Genomic DNA, 26518 nt, shown 5'->3' with positions numbered 1-26518 from the left:
TAATATATAGCATAAGCATAACTATGTATCTTTAACGAATGCATATGTTATGCAATCGCGCATTTCGTTGAATACGTTACTTATAGATTCATCAATTAAGTCTTCTGTTCTTTGAGGATCGATGTGTTTATATCCCGATAAGCAGTTACGCACTAGTTCGGATTTTGATCCTTGCTTTTCAGACTCTTCTTCCTCAATATATTTTTTCATTTCTAAGGCGCTTGTCCACGTAGGCTTACTACTTCTTGTGGGAATATGCTCTTGTAATTCTATAGATTTTTCCTTTTTGCTTCCTTCTTCTTCTTCTTCTTCTTCCACATCTTCTTCTGCTTCGAAATCCTCAGCTTCACCGTTGCAATTACATATCAAGTCATGTGTATTGGATAGTGTTGAAGTATTAACTGTGAATAAATCCTTTAGTTCTTCCTGTTGGAATAAGTCATCGTCGTTGCTGGATTGTTTTTTATTGTCATCTAAGAACTTTTTAGAGAGTGCAATCTTCATTAGTTGCCTTTGAAGAATCTTCTCATCGATACAACCAGTCGTGACTAACCTATAAATATAGCAAGGTTTCTTTTGTCCATCACGATGAATTCTTGACATAGCTTGAAGATCAATAGAAGGATTCCAGTCATTATCAAAAAGGACTAACCTTGATGCGCCAATTAAATTTAGGCCAACACCACCCGATTTTGCACTTAAAAGAAAGACAAAAGTGGAAGGATTGTTATTGAAGGAATTCACAATATCGCCACGGTTCTTCGTCGCAGTTGTTCCATCCAATCTCGCAATTGAGAAGCCCAAAGACGAGCAGTGATTTTCTATGATGTCCAATGTCTGTGTGTAATTTGAAACTACGACAACTTTTTCCTCTGTTTTGGACTTTATCTCCTGCAATAAGGCAAGAAGAACTTTCAACTTCCCTGAACTAGAACTTGATTTAACAGTGTTATTTTGAGTTTTTAGCTTTTCGTTATAAAACGAATCACCTTCTATTAAAGATGTTGAATTGCAGATCTTTTTGAATAAAGTAATTAGTCCTAATGAAGAGTTAAAAGTCATATTGCTGAAATTAAAACGGCCTCTGTTTAGAATTTCAGCGAATGCAGTGATCTGATCATTCGTTGGCCTGCAAAAAATAATCAAATCAGTTCTTGGGGGTAAATACTGATTCAAGAGGTCATTTGTACGTCTCAATATGAACTGCTTTGTAATATCAATTAGTTCTTTCGATTTCATGAGACCTTGCTCCAGAAGCATTTCGTTATGTTTTGCATTTACATCTCTTGAACGTACAATGGGGTTTATGTATTCTCTTTTAAATCCACTAAAAGAGCCTAGGATACCAGGATTTATGAAATCAATTATGGTGAAGAATTCCTCGAGATCGTTTTGGATCGGAGTACCACTGAGAATGATTTTCTTCTCAATATCTAGGGATTGTAATGCTTTCAAAATCTTGGAATCTTTGTTCTTCAAACGGTGACCTTCATCACACACAACAATATCTGGTTTTTCCTTATGACTTTGAAGTTCATCTTTCACACTAAGTAACTTCTCATATCCAATAATTAAAACTTGATAAGTTTTTGGTACCTTCAAAAAATTTCTTACCTGGGCTTTATCTTCAGCAGGAGTGTTCCTGTTGTGCAAAGTTAAAACACCGATCCTATTCATGGAAAGCCACTTCTTGAATTCTTTTTTCCAATTGCTAATTAAAGTTACCGGACAAACTATTAAAACTTTCGATATCTCGCCGACAAGTGGAACTCCGCGTTGGTTGATCAATGTTGGATAAGGAGTTTGTTTCAGCAAAGTCCAGATTAACGTTATTGTCATTAATGTTTTCCCTAGACCCATTTCATCTGCTAATAAACAGCCTTTGATATCATCAGTTTTGTTAACAATCTCACTCTTATCGCTTTTCTTATGTTCTAGGCCCATCACACAATCGTATAGAAATTTGACACCTTCGCGTTGATGTGGTCTAAGAAATTTACTAAGAACGGGATCAACTACGACGTCAACTTTACTGTCTTGAGATTTATTCATAGTTAGTGGATTATCTATTGACAATGGATCAAATACTGGGCAGTATGTTATTTCGCCAATCAGTTTTTCACTTAAGGGTGGTAGAGCAGATTTAGCGGGCATGGATTTCAAAATCTTGTCACCGATTGGAGCCGAAACCACCGTTCTATTATAGTTATTCTTAATAGCTGGTCTAAACTTTGTCGTTACCCTTGGAATGAAAGTTTGAATAGGTGATTTATTGTCTGGTATCGATGTGTCGATTTTTTGTCTTTTCAACGATAATGAATCTGTAGTTTTAGACAATGAATTGCCTTTGATTCGGCAAATATCCTGAACAGATGATAATTCCTCCGGATCACTAATCTTATAGTCTAATTGAAATTCGTTTGAACCGACCCTGAAAACAGTTTCATACAAGTCTCTTCCTTTGATTTGGACAGAACCTAACGAAGTACCAGCCTCGTTGAAAAACTTGATCTTATCGTCACTTAGAAGACTTGCATATCCATCTCCATCCCATGTTTTATTTTTTTTAGTAGTCACACGTCTATAATTAGCAGTGAATATTGCTGAGGGAGCCACTGATGTGCCATTAGATGAATTTTGAACTGGTAATGTATGAGATCTTTTCGCCAAATCGGTACTATGAATTTTGGTTTTAACATTAGTATTAGTATTTGCAGGCGCTGTTAAGGAGCGTTTAGAGTTCCTATTAAGTTTTGGATTTTTCTCAACAAGGGTATCTGAACTGGTCGATCTACCTACCATCCGAGGAGGTTTGAACGGCTTATTGACATATTGGTTCATTTACCGATATAAAAGTCCGAGCAATATTAGACCAAAAAAAAAAGGATTGACTTTAAACTTTGTTCAGTTTTTAGCACTTCACGTTGTTTATATGAATTATTGGTGAATCTGTAGCTCTATAACACCTGCTAAACAGATAGTAATTGGTTTCACTTTGTTGGGAAGACTGTGTTGTTTACATTCGCGAATATTGTTTTAGGCGCTTTTACATTTCGATATTTTTTTGATTAAATATAGGTCAGGTGTTAGGTAGATGCAGAGCTGTACATAGAGTATACGTTCATTTTTCAACAACTAATTGGTTCCTTGGCCCAGTTGGTTAAGGCACCGTGCTAATAACGCGGGGATCAGCGGTTCGATCCCGCTAGGAACCATTTATTTTTTTAATTTTTATTCTTTAAAAACTCTGAAAGCAGGGAAGAATCCCTCAGACGAGCCCTTTTTACCTTCCCTTTAAAGGTTATTGGGGTACCAGCTTTAATTAATTCTCGCTTGCAAGGTCGTGAACAACTCATGACAACTAGAACCGCTTCATATTCCTTGTAAAACTCCTCGTGAAGTTCCACTTTCACTTCCACTTCCCATATTACGCTGTACTTCCTTTATTTTCAGTATTAAAAAAGGTGAAAAGTGAACAATTAATACTTTCTACACACAATTCATGAAACGTGCAATTATTAAACCATACATATGTAGTGATATAGTGGCCCGTGTAACCTAATTGCGACTATATATTCTGTTGGAAACCATGTCTGAATCAAACGAAACCAACAGCAAAACGAATTCTGATGGACTAGCTGAGAAAACCAAGATTTTACGCGATACTCTCGATCTACTATTGAATAAGTCTATTGAACAACGTCGAATTTGCGAAGAATTAAAGCAGGAGAACAAATATCTACAGGACTATATTGATAATTTGATGGGTATGGGTGATGTTTTGAGCAAATGATGATTTGTATTATGTCTTTTTCTTGTTGCTACACATGTCAATGACGTTTCTATGTCAGAGCTTTTGCACTAAGAAAGATAAATGACAGATAGCAAGTCAACCTTTTTTTTGTGTGCACTTCTCTAACACATCCATCCGTGTAGGATTGGATGTGTATTGCATGTTTCAGTTATATCGATAGATTATTCAAGGAAACCCACCCCACCCAGTGCAACAATTGATCATGGACGTTCTCTTAAACGAAAATTCGGGACCTTGTTTGACTGCGGTGACACAATTCCAGAAGGTTAAACCCATCTCGAAGACGCCTGCCCTTAAGGAACAGGTTTTGAATTCCATTAATGTCAAGAGAGCTATAGATAATGATACGTTGGAATTGGTGGAGTACATTCGGAGCCCTGAGCCAGCCATTGTGAGACAAGCCCGTGATTTGACTGGAACATCTGTCGATACACACTTGACAACCCCGTTATATGAGTCTGTCACGGCTAGTGGTCCTATAGCGTCCCCTTTTGTTCCACCAAGTGGCCGTACTATTGACAGTAATGCTCTCAATGGAGAACCGTCAGCAGTAGTACCAGTGCATATTGTCAATATAGACATTCCAGGACACTACAGAGACATCCCAGCGCTTTTGCCGGACACTGCACCCTTGGATCTCACATGCTTAGGGAATAAGCATGAACCAGGTTACGATGTAGGGCCTTTGAAAGCAGTCCAGGACGGAAGTGATCTACGTGAGAACGATTTATTGAAAATGGAATGGAAACTACTTCAAATTCTTTCGTGTGAGCGCGACGAGAACAAGCAGTTCCCAGCATTTGCCAAGGAAATGGAGTTACGTGAAAAATCCGCTCAATCCAGATGGTACCATTACCCTCTATACTACGTATTTGGCGTCGACACTACCGGGTTCTTTCAATTGAAGGATGAATTTGACTGGTATGTGAACCACCCATGGTCTTCTTTTGACCAAGTGGAGTCAGAATTCTGGGATTTGGAACCGGAGGAAGATGGTGATGATAGTAGAGATGCGGCTGATCTATCCTACTCCGTTTGTGGCTCAGATGACGCTGAGCTCACTCTCCCTATTTCAGGAATTTCGGAAAGATCCCTTGACCGCTATCTACCTTGAGGCAAGTGTCCAAATTTTACTCAGTATAATTAGTCGTTTATAATAGAATACACTTATACACTTATAAAATGATAATACTTAATATTAAACATTTAACTTTGTGCTTCACATTTCAAATTTGTGCAAGCTCCAGTCGGGAATTTTACCATGTTGCTCAAAATCTATCCGTTTCACCTCTAAATCATCCGGAAGACCTTTCATCAAATTGCACCAGGTGTATATCGACGTTCCGATCCAGGAACCCAAACTTTCCACAACAGACGCATCTTTATTCTGCTCTTTCAAATAAGACAAAACGACATTATTTCGACTGACCACAACTAATTGTTTAAGCACTGCATTTCTAAGGTCAATTGGAAGTTTTTTTCGTAGTGTACTGACAAGCATCGGTAGTGATAATGCATCGGTGTCTTCAAGTGTAACATTCGATAAATCCTTTTGTAAACTAGACATATCATCGTATCCAACTTTACTAGATTGGGAGAATAAATCCAGCAACCTCCCTTCAAAAACCGGCATCAATTCTGTGTGCTGAGCATCAACTTCTATATACAATCCATTTTTAATCCCAGCTCCGATAAATACACCAAGACAATTAGGTAGGAAGGTTATAGAGTTTACTCTTAAACGGTTAAACAAAACCTTGCTTATACGTAACTTTCGCTTCATCGAAAGCCACAAAGGTTCAGATATAACAACCTTTGCATCTTTAGAGTCACAAAGTAATACGTCATGAAACCAAGTTCTGCATGTCTTGTAGGTCAGCATATCATCGTCTAGCCATTCTATATCTCTCTGGATCTTAGCTACGCTTCTAGAATGACCAGCAAACCCAACTTCAATATGAGAACTGCTAATATCAACAACGGCTACGACTGTCATGTCATCGTTTTACTTTCTACTGGTTTTGGATCCACTCTTGAGAAGATCTGTCTGATTTATTAGTTTCATTGTTCCGCTACATAGATTTTATTTGATGTGAATAAAGGATTTAAAGACATTAAAACCTTTATTATTAAACTCTCACAATTTACAAAGAACCTAGAAGGAAAGGGGATAGGGGAAAAACAACCAAAGGAAACCAGTTTAACCAGTCAGGATGGGTATGATAGTTTCTTTACCAATACAGATGGCCGCCACTTGCTTTTCTTCTATGGTGGGGTCATGCTGTTCTTCGTCTTTATCGTCATTAGGTTCGCTTACATCTTCGTCATTAATGGTACGTATAACGTACGCTTTGTGGCTTCTTTTTAACTCTGTGGTGTCATGGATATCGATGTCTGCGAATAAATCCATTCTATGGCCAGGAAAGTCGTGTACAAGCACAGGAGAATGTGGGTTTTTCACCGTTCACCGGTTAAATTTTGCACTAGGTATGATGCACCTCATATTGGCAGCTATTATGGTCAATATCAAGTCCACAAAAGATGCTAGAGCAACATTACAGAATAAAGCGTGGACTTTTAAGTTTATATTTTACTTGTTACTGATTGTTTTGGCATATTGGATACCAAATGAGTTCTACATATGGTTTTCTAGATGGGTCAGTGTTCCAAGTGGATTTTTGTTTATATTAATAGGAGTGGTACTCTTGGTGGACTTTGCCCATGAATGGGCTGAGACTTGTATTCAACATGTTGAGCAAGAAGATGAGAACTCCGGATTTTGGCGTAAACTTTTGATATGGAGCACCAGTCTAATGTATTCCGGAAGCGTAATTATGATGGTTGTAATGTTTGTATTATTCTGCCACGACGGATGTGATATGAACAGATCAAGTGCAACGATAAATGTGATACTTTCCCTGGTGGTATCTGTTGCTTCGATACACCCAAGGGTGCAAGAATTTAATCCAAAATGTGGTTTGGCGCAGAGCTCTATGGTTTCTGTTTATTGTACCTATCTAACCATGAGTGCCATGGCCAGTGAGCCTGATGACAAGTTATGCAATCCTTTAGTTCGCACGAGTAACACCAGAAAATTCAGCACGGTATTAGGAGCTTTGTTCACTTTCATTGCTATCGCTTATACCACAACTAGAGCTGCAGCAAACAATGCGCTAAGTGTTAGAAGCGGGGCCATATCTCTATACGATGATGATGTGGAATACTCGGGAATTGGTGAGTCACGCAACCAGCTGAGACTACAAGCCATTAAGCAAGCAGTGGAGGAAGGAGCTCTACCGCAGTCAGCTTTACTTGATTACGAAGCAGAACAACAGAGGATGCTAATGCATGACGGATCCGCTAGTTCAGAGGATGATGAATTCCATGTAACAAAATACAATTACTCATTGTTCCATTTCATATTTTTCTTAGCTACACAATGGATCGTTATACTTTTGACTATAAACGTGACGCAGGATGACGTTGGAGATTTCATTCCTGTTGGTAGAACATATTTCTATTCCTGGGTTAAGATTATTAGCGCATGGATATGCTACGGTTTATACGGCTGGACCTTATTTGCACCAATTATCATGCCAGACAGATTTGAGTATGAATTTTAGGTAAGTAATGTAGAGAGAGAGAGAGAGAGAGAGAGTCATTAGAATAGATATTTAGTTTCATTCGTCTGAGTCCATAATACCTCTTTCCCCGATAACATAAACACATTCTTTTTCAGGCATGTCTGGAGAATCCTGTAGCTTAGCGACACGTTCGTCGCCTCTACCTTTCCTTAATAAAATTCTGGTAGCACTAGCATGCGCTAAGACATGCCCTCCAATAGGTTTCCTTCCATCGGCACTGGCGAATAAAGCAGATGCACCGGGATCACTTTGCACTTGGTTTGTCATGAAAACTGCTATGTTGTTCTCTTCTGCCACTCTATTCAACCGTGAAAGATGTTGATTTAACTTCTGCTGCCTTTCGTTAAGCTCACCACGTCCAGAATAATCAACTCTGAAATTAGCCATTATTGAATCAACTATCAACAACCTGTACTCGCCGCTTGAAAGCTCTTCTCCCAATTGCTCAAGTAATTCCATCTGGTGTTCGCTGTTTAGTGCTCTGGCGTACGATATGTTCTCTAGACACGCTTCCGGGTCCAAATCATAACCTTGCGCGATCTGTTTGATTCTTTCCGGTCTAAAAGTCCCTTCGGTGTCGATGTAAGCTACCTTTCCTTCAGGACCGTTGAGCTCCTTGGGTAGCTGTGCAGTGACGCACATAGTGTGCGATAATTGCGTCTTACCGCACCGAAATTCCCCAAATACTTCCGTTATCGACATGGTCATGATCCCGCCACCTAGTATAGAGTCGAACTGTTTTGATCCTGTAGAAATAGAGAGAACAGATTGGCGTATCTGCCATTGTAACGTAGCGGGAATAAACCCTACTGTTATGATCTTATTGGCTGCTTCTTTAATCTTCTCAACTTTCACTTCAGATAAGCCTCTAACTTTGCACAAGTTTCTCCTGGTGGTAGACAATGCAGTATTAACAGTGAATATTCCAGCACTCTTCAATTTGGTGATATCAGAAGCGTTGATTCCGAAGTTCTGTAGCTCATCGATAGAGACAATGCTGCTAGTAGTTTCCGTTTCTGTAGACATAATGCTCAAAAAAAAAGAGAAAAAAGATGATAAGCGTCAATAATGGTAAACTAACGATTCAGACGGTACCTTTTGGGTGCAGTAATAAATAATAATGGCTCGATTCTTGTATGTCTCTCTATTCTCATTTGAATCTTTGTTTATTCGATTCAAGTAATTCCAATTCTTCTTCCCTTTTTATAAATAAATGGCATTTAGCCGCCGTCGCTTTTTATCATTGTATACGGGACTAATAATGCTTTAAATTTTTTTTTTTGGTGGGAGAAAAAAAAAAAAAAGAGGCACGAAATAGAAACCACGTGACTGGCACCGAATTTGGTTGGAGGCTACTAAAGGATCACCTAATATTTACTAGTGTACATGTTTACAGATATGACTTTAAGATGCATGCTCATGGCTTGATCTTTTTTGATTTATTGCAATGTTTTATTGTATTTTTATCCTATGTCTTGCTTTTTGTAGATGGTAAAGAGAACTCCTGAGAGTTCTTTTCGTTGGTTGTTATTAGATTCAGTTCTTCATTTTCCATGGTTGGGTTTCTCTGATCTTCAAACCGAATCTCTTATCCTCGGACAATTGAGCGAGCTTAAAGATACCAGCGACGATGTTGTTTGTAGCATCCATTGAGTACACGGAATGGACCCAGTTTGGTTTTAGTTTACCGCTGATTCTTAGCAATTCTTCGTCGCAGATAGCGACGGTGATGCATTGACGTACGACAGGAACTGGGCTAGAGTGCTTCTTCAACAAGGACTTTAATTGTAGGTTGGATAGACCTAGTTTTGGTAGTGGTAGTTCGAAGCCTGGGTATAGACCCTTATGCTTTGCCATGGCGTCGTAACTGGACACACCTGCTGGATTCGTTAGTTCTAGGATTTTAGCCCAAGGGACGTGTTTTACGATGGTGATATCTCTGTTGAACGTTAGGTAGTTGTTGGCTAGTTCTGACAAACCGAGTCTGAAAGGCTTCAACTCCTGTTTGATGGACTCGAAGTCAGGTTCCTGGGTGTCTAATGGGAAGGAATCGGCGACGTGGGCGAGCTTGGTTGGGTAGACACCTTGCTTGTCCAATCTGGCCAAGAGTTGTCTTGAGGATCTCAACTTGAGGATGTGGGTTCTGGAGAAGTCACGGCAGATGGCACCTGGTCTAGCGATCAAGTCAGCAGACTCTGACTTACCGGAGAACTGGTCCACGGTTTGCAAAGTGATCAAACCTGGTTCGAGGCCCTGCAATGGGGCCAACTTCAAGTCGATCATGTAGACTTCGCCCTTGGCGACGACGAAGTCGTCGGTTGGGACCACGGTATCTTCGGTGATGAATGGGTTCTTGCGCTTGATGTCCACGGCGGTTTCGTCCACAGTCTTAGCTAGCATGCTAGACTCCTGGTGGGATTCGGTCCAGATCACACCTTTGAAGTCTCTTTCGACAATGATATTTTCGTTTTGTCCCGAGAGGAATCTCTTGATTCTTCTCACACGAGAGCCGGGCACGACACAACAGTTGTACGACTGAGCGATGGTGTCGACCACAACTCTGATCAAGCTCCCGGTGACCTGGGAAGCGTTGAAGTCAGCGGGAAGCTTGGTCAAGTCGTTGGCGCACGCCAAAAGGTTGGTCACAGTTTCGACGGCGATATGGGTGGCAGCAAGCGCATCGGCCTTACCACCTAGCAAAGCAGCCTCAGGCACGGTTTGGCCTGAAGCAGCGTCTTGGACCGTTGGGTAGATCACCATGGAGTGCGACAAGTTACAGGTGTACCCGTCAATGTGGCACCCCACTGTAATCTTGGCAACATCGCCCACTTTCAAAAACCCAGCTAAACTGGAGTTCACACCATTACACTTCTCAATGGACTTGCTGTTTCTCGACTTCTGGTTCCAGTGCTGCAAGTTCTCAATGTCGTCCACTTCGGGACACCAGTTCTCGTTAATCTCGTCAACGTCGATGCAGGTGGGCATCGAAATACCCTTCTCGTTCACCTTATTGTTGAACTTCGTGCTCAAACACTCCGCAATGAACGAGTCTGTAAGCAAACAAAGCTGGTGAATAGGCAGTGGCGCAGCTGACTTCTCATGGTACATCTTGTTGATCATGTTGATCAAGAATCTGAGACCAGTCTGCGCTATTTGGCCCGCAGTCCTGTACTTCTCAACGGTAGGCTCATTTAGCACGTTCTTGTCTTTCAACAACACTTGCGTGTCTTCTTTAGAGATCTGGAGGGACATATGTAGTGGACACTGGAGACTGCTCTGTTTGGTGCTCTATAAGGCTATTATTGGCAACACCAACTACTAGTACTACTACTACTACCTTTCTCTCTTGTCTATCTACCTACCTCATCTCATCGCTCTATCTCATCTCATCGCATCGCATCGCTGCGAACTTTTGAAAAATTAAAAACTTTCACCGCGTATTGCTTTTTTTTTTCTAATCAGAAAACAAATATTCCGGTTACCCGGGGTATCTTGATCACATGACTTCTTGTAAATCCGGGTAACGTAAAACAGTCCCTCCCTTTCTAACCCCATCCGGGTAACAGAAACGTTTCCCAATCCCGGCTGCATAATAGCACAGCACAGCACAGTACACACGCACAATAGATACAGAGAGAGAGACCCTTCCCTTCTACACACTAAAGAAGAAATAAAAACAGCTAACTATACACCTCCCCTCCAGACTACATGCCTACCAATCACCCCAGAAAAAACAAACTTAAACAAACTTAAACTGGGCCTCATCAAAACTCTCCCCCCCCATTCTCACTATATACAGCCTAAATACTCTCTTAAACCGCCTCGCTAGGCCTTTTTTTTTTTAATGCGAATAAACGGGAAAAAACAAATTTTCGAGTTTTCTCAAAATTCTAAATATTTAAAAAAGAAGGAAATTAATGAAATCGAGTTTTAACCTCTTAGCGCCACCTTTGGCATATAAGCGCGGTTAAAGAAAGAGAGAGGGTTAGGCCAGTATCTGTTAATAGGAAGGACAGCAATCGATCAGCGTTTGTTTGGTAGTTGTTTGGTGCTTTTTTTTTGGCAGTAAGGGTGAATTAGGGATAATTTAAAGTCCGGATTAGAATTATACGAATAAAACAGGATGCTTTGTTTGAAGGTCCAATCATCATTGGTTGGTAAGACAGCTGGGTTGAGAGTTGCTAGAGGATTTTCTAGCAATGCCCGTGCATTGTCCAAGGTAGCTGAAGACTCTAAGTTGGCTGATGGGGATGACATTGTGCAAATTGAGTTGCCAGAAACATCTTTTGAAGGGTACATGTTGGAAGTTCCAGAATTGACTTACCAAACTACCAAGTCCAACTTGTTGCAAATGTACAAGGATATGATTATTGTGAGAAGAATGGAAATGGCTTGTGATGCTTTGTACAAGGCCAAGAAGATTAGAGGTTTCTGTCACTTGTCTGTTGGTCAAGAAGCCATTGCTGTTGGTATTGAAAATGCTATCACCAAGCGTGACACTGTTATTACTTCTTACAGATGTCACGGTTTCACCTACATGAGAGGTGCTTCTGTTCAAGCTGTTTTGGCTGAATTGATGGGTAGAAGAACCGGTGTTTCCTTCGGTAAGGGTGGTTCCATGCACTTGTACGCCCCAGGTTTCTACGGTGGTAACGGTATTGTCGGTGCCCAAGTGCCATTGGGTGCTGGTTTGGCCTTTGCCCACCAATACAAGCACGAAGATGCTTGTTCCTTTGCCTTGTACGGTGATGGTGCTTCCAACCAAGGTCAAGTGTTTGAATCTTTCAACATGGCCAAGTTGTGGAACTTGCCAGCCGTCTTCTGTTGTGAAAACAACAAGTACGGTATGGGTACCGCTGCTGCCAGATCCTCCGCTATGACTGAATACTTCAAGCGTGGTCAATACATTCCAGGTTTGAAGGTCAACGGTATGGATATCTTGGCTGTTTACCAAGCTTCCAAGTTCGCCAAGGACTGGGCTGTCTCCGGTAACGGTCCATTGGTCTTGGAATACGAAACCTACAGATACGGTGGTCACTCCATGTCTGACCCAGGTACCACCTACAGAACCAGAGACGAAATTCAACACATGAGATCCAAGAACGACCCTATTGCTGGTTTGAAGATGCACTTGCTAGAATTGGGTATCGCTACCGAGGAAGAAATCAAGGCCTACGACAAGGCTGCTAGAAAGTACGTTGACGAACAAGTCGAATTGGCTGACGCTGCTCCAGCTCCAGAAGCTAAGATGTCTATCTTGTTCGAAGACGTCTACGTTCCAGGTTCCGAAACCCCAACCCTAAGAGGTAGATTGCAAGAAGACACTTGGGACTTTACCAACAACAAGTTCGCCTTCAGAGATTAGATTAGGCGATGATCAACACACACACACACTTTAATGTGTTGTTGTTGTAGTTGTTGTTGATTCTTTTTTTTGTTCCCGCTTCTCTTCTCTTATATTTCAATTTATTTCCTTTTCCTTTCTCAAAAGATACAGGTGTTTTCTCTACGGTTCCAAGTTATGCGTAAACTCAAATTGATTTGATTTGATTTGGTGTGAAATCTTTTTGATGGTCGTTTACTTCCTGTCCCTTTTCGCCTTTCTACTAATTCACACATAATCTCTCTCTCTCTCTCCATTTTATGTGTGAATGTGTGTGAGGCCGATAGACAGGAAACCAACACAGCACCACTCCTTTGGTTCTGACATCATCAAATTAAACAAATTATACCCGTAACTAACTGGACTGGGCACTTTCTTTTACTTTTCTCCCATTTTTGATACAGACACTATACCATATTATACCTATATTCCGAATATTTTTTTTTTTATTTCCCTTCCCATAACTCTCCCCCCATACACACACTGCTTCCGGCACAAAACATGGAAGGTTCCTGTCAATTGGTGGGCCTCTGAAAGTGAGAGCCTTTTGGATAACTCTCTCTCTCCCTGTTTCCAAAGGAGCTCACTACCCTCAGCCCTTCCTTTACTTGACAATGAACACTTACCCCTTTGTAATGACTTACCTCACGACGACTACCAATAATTATCATTATATCTTATTTCTAGGCCTCTCAGCCTGATCTCATATATGTAAATTGTATTTACTGAACTGAAGTATCATAGATATGCTATGTTATAATACTGGATACATACAATATCCGACTATTCACACTCAATACTCGCGCCTCTTCCCTTTTTTTAAGGGTACACACTATCACAGCCATTCATTCCATCATCTCATCTTTCTTTCTTTCTGCTTTCCTTGGTATATTTTTGAAACATCTTGGAACATGGAATCTGAAACAACCTCAAAAAGTGCGTCAGCAAATAAAGTCAAAAATAGGAAAAGTAAGTGGGCTATCCCTCGATATGGGAATTTACAGTCTAGCTTCTATGGTTCATAATGATTTTTTAAAATCTCTCTGGCCTAAATTTATGGTCTCTCTCCCTCTCTCTCTTTTACCTACTACATATAACATCTGTTAATGAATACAGATAGAATTGTCATTGAATAAAGTTAGTCTTAAGCTGATTTATACGGCAGTAACAGCTAATTAATAGCTTGGGGATTTGCAGTTAATTGTTTGGTCCCAATATGAACTCCCAGGAGATTCTTTTCCAGCTCACAAACGTCGGATCTACACCGGTTTCTTCTAAAAACGACACTATGACAACACCAACATCAGGCTCTAATACCTCATCACCAAGACGATGGACAGAACTCTTCTCTAAAAAAAGAGCGAAAACACCATCGATAAGCACGCCATCTACATCATCTTCTGCTGTGTCATCATTGCACGATGGTTCGCCGGTTCGCCCGGGATCTAAGCAGAGTTTTAGGCATTTTAACATAGATTCTGCGCTTCAATATCCTCCTGTAATGCAGTCTCCCGAAAGCTATCATTCTGCTGGTAATGGGAACGGTAGCGGCCATGGGAATGTTCAGGTTGGCAAGAAACCTCATCGGAGAGGTGGAAATAAGTCGTGGAAGAACGAGAAGTGCTGCATCTGTCGTGATCTGTGTTCTTTTAAGGGCTCTACTGAAAGAGTCATCATTCTTCAATGTAATCATATGTGTCACGAGGACTGCTTGATGGTTAGTTTGAACCCCGTTAGCAAAACTTTCGATTTATATGATGCGCTTCCGAAATGTCAGATGTGCAGTATGCTGTGTGTGCCCTCGCAAGAGGATATGAAACAAAGATTGCGCAACCAATTATTAACTGTGAATAGCAGCAGTTCTGATCAGCTGTCGTCAGCAATACCCCAGGTACAGTCCCAGTTAAAACCACACAATTCTCCCGAAAATACTCGAACTGGAATCGGACCGCTAGCTCCACCTCCACCTCCATTGAGCATGAGGAATGCTGTGAAAACGACTCCGACGAACCGCGATATTAGACTATCTTTCGCTTCCTCTTTGAAACCACCAGTCTTCGTCACACCGTCAGTTAGAGACTCGTGGAGACTCCCACGAGCAAGCAGCATAAAGAGAAGATCCAACAATTATAGAGGTAGTACCATTTCAGCACTTTCATCCATCACCTCCTCCTCTTCTTTATATAACGACTCGCAACTTGTGTGCTCTTTGCATATACAAAGGCAATATTTCATGCAAGCCTTCCTTACCAGCTTCGAAGAGATAAAACCATGGGAAATTGACTCCCGATACGGACTCCTGCGGCTAATCGACAATTTTCTCATATCACTGGATGATCAGGGCTTTAAGCAATGCTGTTGTTATCTTTTCTCAGAATATCTTCTATTGTGTCAACCGTCATCTAAAGCGTCTTCGAACGTTCTGCAATTCTCATCCTACCGTTTCTTACAATTGAACAGCCCGGCTAATATAGAATTAATTGATGCGACAACGCTTGAATTAAAGGCAAAAACTGGAGAAAGGGTACGTATCAAGCCCTTTAATTCAGATACCAAATCATTGGAGAAATGGATCACCGCTTTCTTCGATCCAACTTTAACCTTCGGAAACCTTGATTTTACCTCTATCCCGCTTCCTGATTTTGTTTCTGCTATGCCTAGCGCCGACGATTCTCGGACTATCATTGTTAGGAGGCAGAATACTATAAACGAGACTATCGTAACTGCAGGTCCCAGAGATTCAACTCTATTCACCTCAATCTCCTCCATTTTATCTATCAAAAGATCTACGCCAAGAGAACTGAACGTCATTTTGCAGGTGGATAGAAGAAAGTTGAAGAGTGAAAACCTAATCACAATCAAAAACGTATTATCAGCTCTAACTTGGAAATACCATGATTTTAACTGTTGTATAGTTGGTGTCGATGGTCTTATCGTTAAAATTGGAGGGGCTCGAGAAATTCTTGATTCTTGGGCTGAAATAAGTGACGCCGGAACCCAGCCATTTTCACCAGCCTTATTGTACAAGACATGGTACAAAGAAAGAGGAAAGGTTTGTAACAATGCTGGAGTTCTCGTTATCTCTAATGCGTCTATGGAGACTGGAAAAACCTGCCTATTTCATGATTATAGGATGTTTGCAAATGTTGGGAAACGACATGTTAATGAGCTGAAGATCAAGGTTGGATTCCTGAACGTCGATTATACTAGCAAGATAAAAGAACTTGTTGAAATACAGGATTGGAATGAGCTACTAGAAGCAGTATCGTATAGTTTTAACATCAACTTTGATGACGATGATGACGATGACGATGATGAAGGGGATAGCGATACTAGCGACTCTTTTAGTGTCGGCTCTAGCGAATTTAACAAAAGTTTGAATTCTGATAACGAGCGTCTGGTACGACCTCCTTCACCGACCTCCTTTGAAGATATTGAAGCTGACTCTCATTCCCAATTTGATGATGATTCTGAGTTACAACATTCCATTATTTACGATTATTTATAGCATCTTGGTTCTCTCTAGTTCATCATATAGTTTGACCATCCATAAATCTCTTTCTTGCCTGGATCTGCACATAAAGACTATAGATCTCCCAGTAACGCCTAATCTATCCATTTCATTTACGTTAGAAGCGAGTCCCTCGTCATTTTTGGCATTCAAGGAAGAATCAGCTATGATCCTTTTACTTGGGAACCACAATACAAATGTTCTACTACTTTCCTCGTCCATACTTCTCCAACCGTCGGTGTACACTCTTGATAACGAGTGTGATCCTGGGTTAATGGAGTTGAACTCTTTATCACGTTTTAAAAGCTCTTGCTCTGTTAGTGCTCCAGAATATACGTAACATTTCTCAATTGGAAATGTCAGAGAGTGCCTGTACTCTGTACTGTTCTTCGCATATCCTCTGACAGACCTCTCAAAGCAATGGAAGAGTAACACAAATCCTGGAATTAATATCATAAACTCTTTTTTAAACACAGAATGCTTCCGAGATTTCTGATATATGAGACCTTGGTGAATAATAGGATGAGCCATAGCGTGTGCACTAACATTATATATATTATCGTCAGTTACCGAAACTTCTGTCATCCATTTTGGAGCAAAGGCAGATATATGTTTTTCTTCCTGTTCTGTGATATTGAATGTATTGAGATTCTTGAACTTTAAATCCCATAGAAGTTGCCGATCTTTAGCCAAGCGTTTTTTCCAGTAGAAGGATATATCCTTTAGTCTTGACATCCACTCTGCACAAGATTCAGGATCAGGAGCTAGAAGCAATTTACTGGTTTTATTATCAAGGACCAATTCAATGATGGATGATTTGGTTTCTTCAACCGGCATATTGTTTTTCCATATTAGATTATTGGCCTCATTCCATACTTTGAAGGTTTGATTGTTTATTAAAGTGTGGTTGAATGGTCTAATTTCTAGTACGCTAGTCATATCGATACAGCTATCTGCCTTAAGAATTGATGAGACTTTTCTTAGAAATGACCTTGCGGCAGTTTTATCACGTTTGCTAAACTCTTCATCTGTCATTTTATCATTTAGCCACTCTATATGCCCATTTTCGTTTAATGTGTAAGGGTTGGATTCATATATTTTTGGAATGCTCTTTAAGAGATCTTGTAATTTATTCTTATCCTTGACAAACCCAAAAGGATCGACAATTTCTTCGTCTGGTAATGGTGGTGTGGCCTTTGCTGACCTCATTACGAATAAGAGATTATTTGAAGTGAACCAATAGGAGATCTTAAAATATGGTTGAGATAGCCCAACAGTCGAATTGTGATATTTTATCGTATTTTGAGATAAAAAGCCTTCAATTGGAGGAGGTTCTAGTAGTACATAGTTTGATACCTCATTGTTTCCATTACTGATATCTGTATCTTCTTCTCTATCAACGCTTATCTCTACCGATTTTGGATACGTTTGCAAGTGTCTGTACTCGACGGTATGTGATTTTCTCATCACGAAGGATCCGTACAATATGTCTGCTTGGTTCCCAAAAGCCCATTCCAATCTATCATAATGTTTCCAACAAATCCCCATTAAGACACTGGGTTTATCCCATTGAAGAGCCGCCTCTTTGTAACCGAGCTTTAAAACCATTTCTCGAATGGCAAGTCTCAAGAATCTTATAATAGGAAGCTGCAAAACCAGGTATCCCTTACTCAAAAAGAAGATCTTCATCGTATCTTCTTCTTCTTCGGCCTTTTTAGCTAGTTGATTTAGAACATGTTTGGGTAAATCTATGTCAAGGGAAAAATCGATGGTAGGAATGTGAACATTAATCTTGTGGAATTTTGACGTTTGACCAATACTAGATCGCAAGAAGACTAACCATCTGCTTGAAGATATGAGATTATCACATCTTAGGATAAAGATTTGTAATGGGTCGTAGGGTTTCTTCAAGTTTGCCTTTTTCTTGTTATTTTCCGAAAAGCGTATTTCTTGTGTTAGTTCATCATCCTGTTTGACAATGCAAAGACTCTTGTCCAAAGAGTTGTAGAATTCAATTAGGCAAGTTTTGTCCAAATCGAATTCCATCTTACAATGCCATGGTTTCTTTTGCCTTGTGTCCACTGTCTTAATTTTACTTGATGTGTAGAATTGCAATTTGATAGGCGCATTTGGATTCCCTGTGGCTCTTGCAACAACAATATACTCTTTCCACCTTTGGTAAATTCTTGTATCCACCGGTTCATCTTCGGAGAAATGTGATGGCACCACTTTTGCCGATAATGCTTCCTTGACCATAACTAGCATTTTTTCCATCTTGATAACTTTATTGAGCCTTGATGTATCCAAGATAATGTTACTGCTGCCGCTGTTGTAACCGTTCGGATACCTGTCCACGAAGTTATCCGTTTTCTTCTCTGGGAAGTTATCTGCGATCCTTTTCCCAATAGCCTTCAAAGCGGTGTACTGCTTAGATGAGTTTTTGATGCGCATTTCTTCCTCTAGTGTTATTTTCTGAGGGATTGGTCTAAGGACTGTAATCGGGTCTCTACTTGAGGTAGTACTTCTCAGCGATCTCGCAGGGCTAACAGAACGATCTCTTCTTGTTCTGCTTCTAGTTGACCCTAAAGCGTTTCTGGCTCCTCTATTGGAAACAGGGGAGTAAGCTTCAATTCCAATTCCAGCCCCACTGTTGTCGCTGTCATAGTCATTGACAACAACTTTAACGTTTGCAACTCCATTATTATTATTATTATTATTACTATTACTATTGGGTTTCCCTAAAATAGATGCAAATCTCGGCGCAGGTTCTGAGTTCACCGGGTTTGTAACCACACCAGATGGCAATGCGTCGATGCTGGTACTGGTGCTGCTGCTTGCACTGGCACTGGCCCTGGCACTTTCACTAGATGACGGCAGATCGCTGGCCGCCAATGAATCATCCGTATTGTAACATGATTCATCATCCTCTACGTCAGTGTTTGTGCCATTGTACATCATCACCTGCTTCGAAGGTTTCGCACTTTCTTCAAACTTCCGTAGCTGACCCGCACTATTATGCTGCCTCCAGCCTAGGATCTTCGCCTCCCGTCTCCTGGTCCTCTCGTACACATACTTAATTCTCTTCCTCAACCTAAAATCAGAGAGCTTCTCAACCATCTGGAACAACCCATATGAGTGCTGCATGTTCCAAATAGCCGGAATCCCGCCCACCAACACGCTCTGGTGGTTCTGTGATACCTCATCTACGGTACAGTACGTGAGCTGGTGCGAAGTGAACGAGTGTTTCGGTATTCTGATCTGATTTACGTCTCTATCACAGATGATGCCATTCTCTTGGAGATACCCTAACAACTTCTCATCACTCAATACAATGTCAAGCACCTCGTGAAGTTTCTCGTCCATGTGAGTGTGCGTGCGTGATGTGGACGTTTCCTGGCCCACTTGGCCTGTGTATCAGCCAACCAACCAATGGTGTGTGTTGTAGTAAGTACAACTAGCCTTTTGTGTTTTAGAAGGACACCGGACGTTAATACCATTTCGTCACGTGATAAATCACGTGACACGTAACATCGACTTATACCATACCGAAATTTGTATTGCATTAACTATATTACACACTATATATAACCCATAAAAACTTGCTTTAAGTTGACTTGACTTAGAGCCAGACCACAGCACCTCTCCCCGTCTCCGAAAGAGAGAGAGAGTACCGCGGCCCGGAAACAGGCGAGCCCCGCTTAAGCCTGTGTCGAAGAAGAGTACTTCGTCACAGCTCTGGTACCTTCAGAAACAGCATGCTTGGCCAACTCACCTGGCAAGATCAATCTCACAGCAGTTTGGATTTCTCTGGCAGAAATAGTAGACTTCTTGTTGTAGGCAGCCAACTTGGAAGATTCGGTAGCAATTCTCTCGAAGATATCGTTGACAAAAGAGTTCAAGATAGACATCGACTTTTGGGAAATACCAGTGTCTGGATGGGTTTGCTTCAAAACCTTGTAGATGTAAGAGGAGTAAGTCTCCTTTCTGGCCTTGTTTCTCTTCTTGGATGGGTCAACGGAAGAAGCGGTCTTCTTAGCAGCTGGCTTCTTTTCAGCTGGAGCCTTGGAGGCTGGGGCCTTGGATGCTTTAGCGGACATTTTTTCTGTATTATTTGGTTATCTGGGGGGGGCGTAGTAGTTACTTACTGACTGACTGACCTATTCAGTAGCAAAACAATATAATAGCATCAAATGGTCAGGGCATCCTTTACAAACCATATTAGCCTTTAGCCTTAGCCTTTATATATATACGTTTTGTATACGCGTTAAGTATGGCGAGACGAGTCGTGCCGGCAGTTTCGCTGGAAAAGACAGCGCAACCGAGGCCTCTCCCATACTAAATCCCGAAAATGGAGACGTCTTCCCGCGAAACACTCGTCACGCGAAAAAGTCGCCTTCCCAATCCGGAAAGAAGCGCGGGAGTCCATAGTAAAGAGCAAATCGCTGGAAACTTGAAAAACTAATTTCTCGAGAGGAGCAGAGACTGGATGAGAGCGTTCCAGGAGTTTCACGAGAGCGGTGAAGCTAGGAGAACAGGGGTGAAAAGGGAGGCATAGTGGAGGCCTAGTGGAGGCCTAGTGGTGGTACAGTGGTGGTACAGTGGAGGTACAGTGGCGTCACGTTGCTTTTGGCATGCGGTGGATGGGGGAAGTCTATGTGAAAAATTACACGTATATAAGGAGCACAGTAGTAGGCGATATGGTGGAGTATTTGGGTTCCGATTGTCATTAGTCAGTTAGTGGTGTTTCTAGTTATACTAATCATCAAGAAAGTAATACAACATAACATAAACACAACATAATATAATATAAAAATGTCCGGAAAAGGTGGTAAAGCTGGTTCTGCTGCTAAGGCTTCTCAATCTAGATCTGCCAAGGCAGGTTTGACCTTCCCAGTTGGTAGAGTGCATAGACTTTTGAGAAAGGGTAACTACGCTCAAAGAATCGGTTCTGGTGCTCCAGTGTACTTGACAGCTGTTTTGGAATATTTGGCTGCTGAAATCTTGGAATTGGCTGGTAACGCTGCTAGAGACAACAAGAAGACCAGAATCATCCCAAGACACTTGCAATTGGCCATCAGAAACGATGACGAATTGAACAAGTTGTTGGGTAACGTGACTATCGCACAAGGTGGTGTTTTGCCAAACATTCACCAGAACTTGTTGCCAAAGAAGTCTACCAAGGCCAAGGCTTCCCAAGAGTTGTGAGCGGAATACATACACACACATATATATATATATTTCTTTGTACTATAGCAAGTAGGTTTAATACCAATATATTGGATAAGCGGGAGAACTGGGACTAGCTTGAGAAGCGGCGCATAATTCAGGTCACGTGGTGGTTTTTGATGCTGGCCCTGGGCCAATGGCCAATGTTATAATAGCCAATGGTATAATAGCCAGCAACTACGTATCACCTACCAACCCAACGCCCCAAGTAAGTAGGCAAATAGGTAGGTCCCCTGCTCTGTTCATTTTGTATCGGTTTCTAACTTTCCACTCCCAAAGGCTAAATGTAGTTGTCCAAGTGTAAATTAAAATATATTATAGTATATTATAGTATATTGGTTGTGCATTTTTACATACGATGCGCGGATGCATCCTGTATATACAGGGAATGTCTAGTTCAGTGGTGTTTGTCCTTGGTCTTGAATAGTTTCTTGAAGAACGATGTCTTTTTGGGGGAGCCTTTAGCCTGTGCTGGAGCTGGAGCTGGGGCTTGGGTCACGTGATTCGCCTGGGCCTCGGCCTGGGCATTTGGTGCTGGCACAGGCGCTGGCTCCTCCTCTTGTTGCGGCCCGGCATGTCGTAGCGACGACGAAGAGCTGGTCTCTTGCGTGGTAGCAAGTGTTTGTGGGGCTTCTGTCTGCGTTTGGACGGGAGTCTGGGCTGGTGTCTGGGCTGGAGTCTGTACAGGAGCATGAGGTTGTGGCTGGACCTGTGGTTGTGGCCTGGCCTGAGGCTGAGGCTGAGGCTGAGGCTGTACCTGTGCCTGGGCATCAACTTGTCCTCGATGGCCCCTTCTATGTTTGCCAGACGGCTGGCTTAGTGTATTCTCCTGGCTAAACTGTACCACCCGGTCGAGAAGACTCTTGACCTTCTTTTTAGGACGCCTGCTCTTTTCGTTTGTGGGAACGGGCACTGGTACACCAGAGGCCACGGAAGGACCAGAGGCAGCAGGGCCACCAGCAGGGCCACCAGCAGGGGCCCCAACAGGGGCCCCAGAGACGCCAGTTGAACCAGCAGCGGTAGTACCCTCTACTGGATTCTCTGCCGTATCCTCAAGTATAGGCTCCATTCCGCTATGAGACCCCGCACTCTTTATACTCTGCGAGGGCCTTTCACCTTGGACCTGCACTGGAACAGCGTTACCATTTCCTTGCAGACTTCTTTGCTGCTGCTGTTGCTGGCTTTCCGCATACCTTTGCTGTGCAATCTCCAAAGCCATCGCATACATTTCCTCCTGCGTGAGCACCTTGCGCGAAGAAGAAGGCGCTACCACTGGTGGTGCCTGAACACGTCTCTTGCCCTGGTACGTGTGGTTCACTGGACTTTCCGTTGTTGTTGTTGTATCCGGAACCTCACTATCTCTCAGCGTCATTCTCTTTGACATAGCGCTTTTTCTGTGGGTCTTTTTGTCATGGACACTGGTGTTACTATTATCATTATTACTATTATCGTTATTATTAGTGTTGTTGTTGATGTTTTTATTATTATTATTATTATTACTATTGTTATTATTAGTGCTGTTATTCCCAGTGTGCGACGCCAGTGGTGCCCCAGCAGCGTCCACCTTCACTTTGTTCACCTTTGCGAAAAACTGGGTATGGTCTTCTTCTTCTATGATCTCAGATGCATCAGCAAACTCACCGTCTTCTGCCTCTGGTTCGGGTTTCGATTCGGGTTTCGATTCGGGTTTCGATTCGGGCTCTGATTCAAGCTCGGGCTCGTGCTCAGGCTCGGACTCTGGCTCTGGCTTCGATTCGGGCTCCGATCCAGAAATATATTCATGCTCAGCATCAGGCTGAGTATGAGGCTCAGGCTCAGATTCAGACTCAGACTCCATACCTATCTCTTCCTCCTCCGATAAGCCATTATTCTCCGAAAATTGCTGGAAATGGAACTGCGGATCGTCCGCCAACGCACCGGTAGTCTGCGTCGTCGTCTCTACATACTCCATCCCATTCACCCGTCTGATCGTCTGCGTCGTGATCGATTGCGTCCGTCCAGACATGTCCTTGACCTCCTGCGTCTTGATGATAATCGAATTCGTCAAAGAACCCGCACGGCTCGACGCCTTGCTGCCCCCAACTTTACCTTGTTTTTTGCCCTGTTTACCACCAACATGCCGACCGCTCGTGAGACTATAGCTTCGCGCCGCCTGGGCACTCCCTGCATACCCTTGGTTACTCCCGTAACCATACGGAACCGGCCCACCACTTCTCTGCCGTTGTCCTCCTCTAGAAGAAGAAACCCTCGAATTCCCAGCAGCTGCCTTCCTAGGCGCAAAACTAGTCCCGTGGTGCGCCATCCCTTGCCCTGGCCCTTGCCCTGGCCCTTGCCTTGGCCCTGGCCCTTGCCCAGCTCGCAACGACGTATTCACCATCGATCTACTCCGGCCTCCAGAATTCACACTAGCCGCAAACGCCGCATCCGCAGACAAATCATGACTCTTATAATACCCAGCACTTGGCCCGTCCCCATTATAATGATAATCGTACCGCGAAAGGTCCGGAACTCGACTGCTTCGCCGCTTGTTCCCTATAGATAACCCAAATACCATTTCCTTCTTTTCACCGATTCTCCGCTATTTTTACCTGGAAAACCACCAAAAATGTCTATGAGACTCCTGGAAAACACTTGTAAACACTTGTAAACACCTGTAAATGCCCTTGTATAGCCGATAACTCGCCGATAACTCGCCTTTGCTCTGGGGTTTTTCACTTCTCTTTTGAACCTTTCAATAGTGATATGTTAAAGGGTAAAAGGTAAACATTAGCTATATATCCTTTAAAATTGCTAAATCAATTTTTTGGGTTTCTAGAGAGAAAACCCGGAGGAAAAGAGCAGGCGAGTGTGAGCCGGTTTCCAGGGTGCTTGCCCACCGGAGTGGGATCAGACCTTGATATGTGTGTGTATATATGTCTATGTCTATATCTATGTCTATGTGTGTGTTTGAATATATATATATATATATAAATGGTGAAGATAATGCTGGAGCGGGAGATAGCGGGGGGACAAAGTCACGTGACTCCAAATACAAATGCACCGAAATGATTTACGTACATAACGACAAAAGATTTACACACGTGATGCGGAATAGTTAGGGTTGCCCGGACCCCGTATTAAGACGCCGGGTAACCGAAAATAAAAATATATAAACGTACCCCACGTGACTACTTTCAAATGACGCGGCAACAGCTGGTCCCTCAGCTGGTCCCTCACCTGGTTGGTCCCCACTTTGATACATGTAATTATACAAACATATATATATATGTGTATATATTTCTGTATATAGAGGAGGATTGAACGTTGACACACGCACTCCAGGAAGACGACGGGCCCGTGGTTCCCCAGTCGCTCTCTCCCGTGGCCCTCCGTGCTGGCCCAATGGACACTTTTCCCAGCTATACAATTTTTCATGAAAAATTCTGAAAAGTTGAAAATAATGAAAAATTCTGAAAGATCTGAAAAAAAAAAAAGATAAAATTGATTAAAACTTCAAGTCCTAAGCTATACCTGTTGCAAGTGCCGTTGCTGAACCATTTCATTTCAACTCAACTTGTTTCCCAGTTGTACAATCGCTCAAGCAATACCCAGCTTTGAAAAAAAAAAAGAAACAGAATAGTAACACATCATCATGACCCAAGATCTATCCCATGTTCCTGAATCCATTAGAATGGTCTTGATTGGCCCTCCAGGTGCCGGTAAGGGTACCCAAGCTCCAAACTTGAAGGAGAAGTTCTGTGCGTGCCACTTGGCCACTGGTGATATGTTGAGATCCCAAGTCGCCAAGCAAACCCCATTGGGTATTGAGGCCAAGAAAATTATGGACGATGGTAAGCTAGTCTCTGACGAAATCATGATCAACATGATCAAGGACGAACTATCCAACAACCCAGAGTGTAAGAAGGGTTTCATCTTGGACGGTTTCCCAAGAACCATTCCTCAAGCCGAGAAGTTGGACGAGATGTTGGCTGACCAAGGTAGACCATTGGAAAAGGCCGTTGAATTGAAGATTGACGACGAATTGTTGGTTGCCAGAATCACCGGTAGACTTGTGCACCCAGCTTCTGGTAGATCTTACCACAAGTTGTTCAACCCACCAAAGGTCGAGATGAAGGACGACTTGACTGGTGAGCCATTGGTTCAAAGATCCGACGATAACGTCGAGGCCTTGAAGAAGAGATTGTCTTCTTACCACAAGCAAACCGAGCCAATTGTCGACTTCTACAAGAAGACTGGTATCTGGGCTGGTGTTGACGCCTCCCAGCCACCAAAGACTGTCTGGTCCGACATCTTGAAGTGTTTGGGTAAGAACTAAGCTGAGGGTAGCAAGCACTAGCACTAGCACTAGTACTAGTGCTTGTTCTCTTTTGTAAAAACAAAAAAAGATACAAACAAACCCAAAAGTAAATAATGACACCGCCTACGTAAGTAATTTAAGACAAGAGCAGAGCTGGGGCCCTTAATTAGTTAGTTTCAAGACCGAAACAAAGGCAAAAGCGAAGGGAGGAAGGGGGGGGAGTTGAAACTTGACTCGTCGATCATGTCGCCTGGATTTACAGTCGACCAGGGTTCTCTGGAAAAAAAAAAACAACCCAATACAATAATTTTCCCGAACAAGAGGACGACGTGTCTCTCCATCCCTTCCTCCTCCTCCTCCTCCTCCTCTTTCATTATTACTACCACTGTTAGTTTTAATTTTAATTTTATTATTGTGGGAAAGTTCTCCTCGCTCGTTTAGATATTTGTCCGCTCTTGATATCGGATATCAGATCAACTCGTAGCATGTTCTTCTTCTTCTTCTTCTTCTTCTTCTTCCTCGAGAGAAGACAGAAAACGCACACAGACACTCACACAGACACTCACAGACACACAAAAGAAAAGACTACTGGGCATCATTAGCCTAATCTATATATTCTTCAGGCTTTTCAAACACAAACCAC

At 42.2% G+C, this 26518-nt stretch overlaps 14 protein-coding genes and 1 non-coding gene across 15 annotated transcripts; 8 read left to right on the top strand and 7 right to left on the bottom strand.

Annotated features, from left to right (window-relative positions):
* Positions 1 to 21: 21 nt before the first annotated feature.
* Positions 22 to 2841, bottom strand: RDH54 (DNA-dependent ATPase RDH54; the record flags this gene model as incomplete). Its single annotated transcript, XM_022822721.1, has 1 exon — positions 22 to 2841. The coding sequence occupies one exon, from the start codon at positions 2839 to 2841 to the stop codon at positions 22 to 24; it is 2820 nt and encodes a 939-aa protein (XP_022674514.1).
* Positions 2842 to 3140: 299 nt separating this feature from the next.
* Positions 3141 to 3216, top strand: KLMA_R206. The gene has a single exon. It is a non-coding gene; the product is annotated as a tRNA-Ile (tRNA).
* Positions 3217 to 3589: 373 nt separating this feature from the next.
* Positions 3590 to 3793, top strand: SLO1 (Slo1p; the record flags this gene model as incomplete). Its single annotated transcript, XM_022822720.1, has 1 exon — positions 3590 to 3793. One exon carries the CDS (start codon positions 3590 to 3592, stop codon positions 3791 to 3793), a length of 204 nt encoding a protein of 67 aa, XP_022674513.1.
* A 223-nt stretch (positions 3794 to 4016) lies between these two features.
* On the top strand, positions 4017 to 4928 carry ISC10 (Isc10p; the record flags this gene model as incomplete). Its single annotated transcript, XM_022822719.1, has 1 exon — positions 4017 to 4928. The coding sequence occupies one exon, from the start codon at positions 4017 to 4019 to the stop codon at positions 4926 to 4928; it is 912 nt and encodes a 303-aa protein (XP_022674512.1).
* A 105-nt stretch (positions 4929 to 5033) lies between these two features.
* ARP10 (Arp10p) lies at positions 5034 to 5810 on the bottom strand (the record flags this gene model as incomplete). Its single annotated transcript, XM_022822718.1, has 1 exon — positions 5034 to 5810. The coding sequence occupies one exon, from the start codon at positions 5808 to 5810 to the stop codon at positions 5034 to 5036; it is 777 nt and encodes a 258-aa protein (XP_022674511.1).
* Positions 5811 to 6027: 217 nt separating this feature from the next.
* TMS1 (Tms1p) lies at positions 6028 to 7437 on the top strand (the record flags this gene model as incomplete). The annotated part of the gene is made up of 1 exon (XM_022822717.1): positions 6028 to 7437. One exon carries the CDS (start codon positions 6028 to 6030, stop codon positions 7435 to 7437), a length of 1410 nt encoding a protein of 469 aa, XP_022674510.1.
* Positions 7438 to 7494: 57 nt separating this feature from the next.
* DMC1 (recombinase DMC1) lies at positions 7495 to 8484 on the bottom strand (the record flags this gene model as incomplete). Its single annotated transcript, XM_022822716.1, has 1 exon — positions 7495 to 8484. The coding sequence occupies one exon, from the start codon at positions 8482 to 8484 to the stop codon at positions 7495 to 7497; it is 990 nt and encodes a 329-aa protein (XP_022674509.1).
* A 510-nt stretch (positions 8485 to 8994) lies between these two features.
* Positions 8995 to 10710, bottom strand: ARX1 (putative hydrolase; the record flags this gene model as incomplete). Its single annotated transcript, XM_022822715.1, has 1 exon — positions 8995 to 10710. The coding sequence occupies one exon, from the start codon at positions 10708 to 10710 to the stop codon at positions 8995 to 8997; it is 1716 nt and encodes a 571-aa protein (XP_022674508.1).
* An 871-nt stretch (positions 10711 to 11581) lies between these two features.
* Positions 11582 to 12823, top strand: PDA1 (pyruvate dehydrogenase (acetyl-transferring) subunit E1 alpha; the record flags this gene model as incomplete). The annotated part of the gene is made up of 1 exon (XM_022822713.1): positions 11582 to 12823. One exon carries the CDS (start codon positions 11582 to 11584, stop codon positions 12821 to 12823), a length of 1242 nt encoding a protein of 413 aa, XP_022674507.1.
* A 1234-nt stretch (positions 12824 to 14057) lies between these two features.
* On the top strand, positions 14058 to 16349 carry STE5 (Ste5p; the record flags this gene model as incomplete). The annotated part of the gene is made up of 1 exon (XM_022822712.1): positions 14058 to 16349. The coding sequence occupies one exon, from the start codon at positions 14058 to 14060 to the stop codon at positions 16347 to 16349; it is 2292 nt and encodes a 763-aa protein (XP_022674506.1).
* Positions 16350 to 16447: 98 nt separating this feature from the next.
* Positions 16448 to 19715, bottom strand: SPO71 (Spo71p; the record flags this gene model as incomplete). Its single annotated transcript, XM_022822711.1, has 2 exons — positions 16448 to 16452; positions 16577 to 19715. The coding sequence occupies 2 exons, from the start codon at positions 19713 to 19715 to the stop codon at positions 16448 to 16450; spliced, it is 3144 nt and encodes a 1047-aa protein (XP_022674505.1).
* Positions 19716 to 20050: 335 nt separating this feature from the next.
* HTB1 (histone H2B) lies at positions 20051 to 20449 on the bottom strand (the record flags this gene model as incomplete). The annotated part of the gene is made up of 1 exon (XM_022822710.1): positions 20051 to 20449. The coding sequence occupies one exon, from the start codon at positions 20447 to 20449 to the stop codon at positions 20051 to 20053; it is 399 nt and encodes a 132-aa protein (XP_022674504.1).
* A 715-nt stretch (positions 20450 to 21164) lies between these two features.
* Positions 21165 to 21557, top strand: HTA1 (histone H2A; the record flags this gene model as incomplete). The annotated part of the gene is made up of 1 exon (XM_022822709.1): positions 21165 to 21557. One exon carries the CDS (start codon positions 21165 to 21167, stop codon positions 21555 to 21557), a length of 393 nt encoding a protein of 130 aa, XP_022674503.1.
* A 418-nt stretch (positions 21558 to 21975) lies between these two features.
* MSC3 (uncharacterized protein) lies at positions 21976 to 24132 on the bottom strand (the record flags this gene model as incomplete). The annotated part of the gene is made up of 1 exon (XM_022822708.1): positions 21976 to 24132. The coding sequence occupies one exon, from the start codon at positions 24130 to 24132 to the stop codon at positions 21976 to 21978; it is 2157 nt and encodes a 718-aa protein (XP_022674502.1).
* A 1077-nt stretch (positions 24133 to 25209) lies between these two features.
* Positions 25210 to 25893, top strand: ADK1 (adenylate kinase ADK1; the record flags this gene model as incomplete). Its single annotated transcript, XM_022822707.1, has 1 exon — positions 25210 to 25893. One exon carries the CDS (start codon positions 25210 to 25212, stop codon positions 25891 to 25893), a length of 684 nt encoding a protein of 227 aa, XP_022674501.1.
* Between the last annotated feature and the right edge of the window lie 625 nt (positions 25894 to 26518).

The sequence above is a fragment of the Kluyveromyces marxianus genome, chromosome 2 (genome assembly GCF_001417885.1).
Source record: "Kluyveromyces marxianus DMKU3-1042 DNA, complete genome, chromosome 2".
NCBI classification, from domain to species: Eukaryota; Fungi; Ascomycota; class Saccharomycetes; order Saccharomycetales; family Saccharomycetaceae; genus Kluyveromyces; species Kluyveromyces marxianus.
Note: the sequence above shows the minus strand (reverse complement) of the source record. Positions and strands in the feature narration are given on the sequence as shown.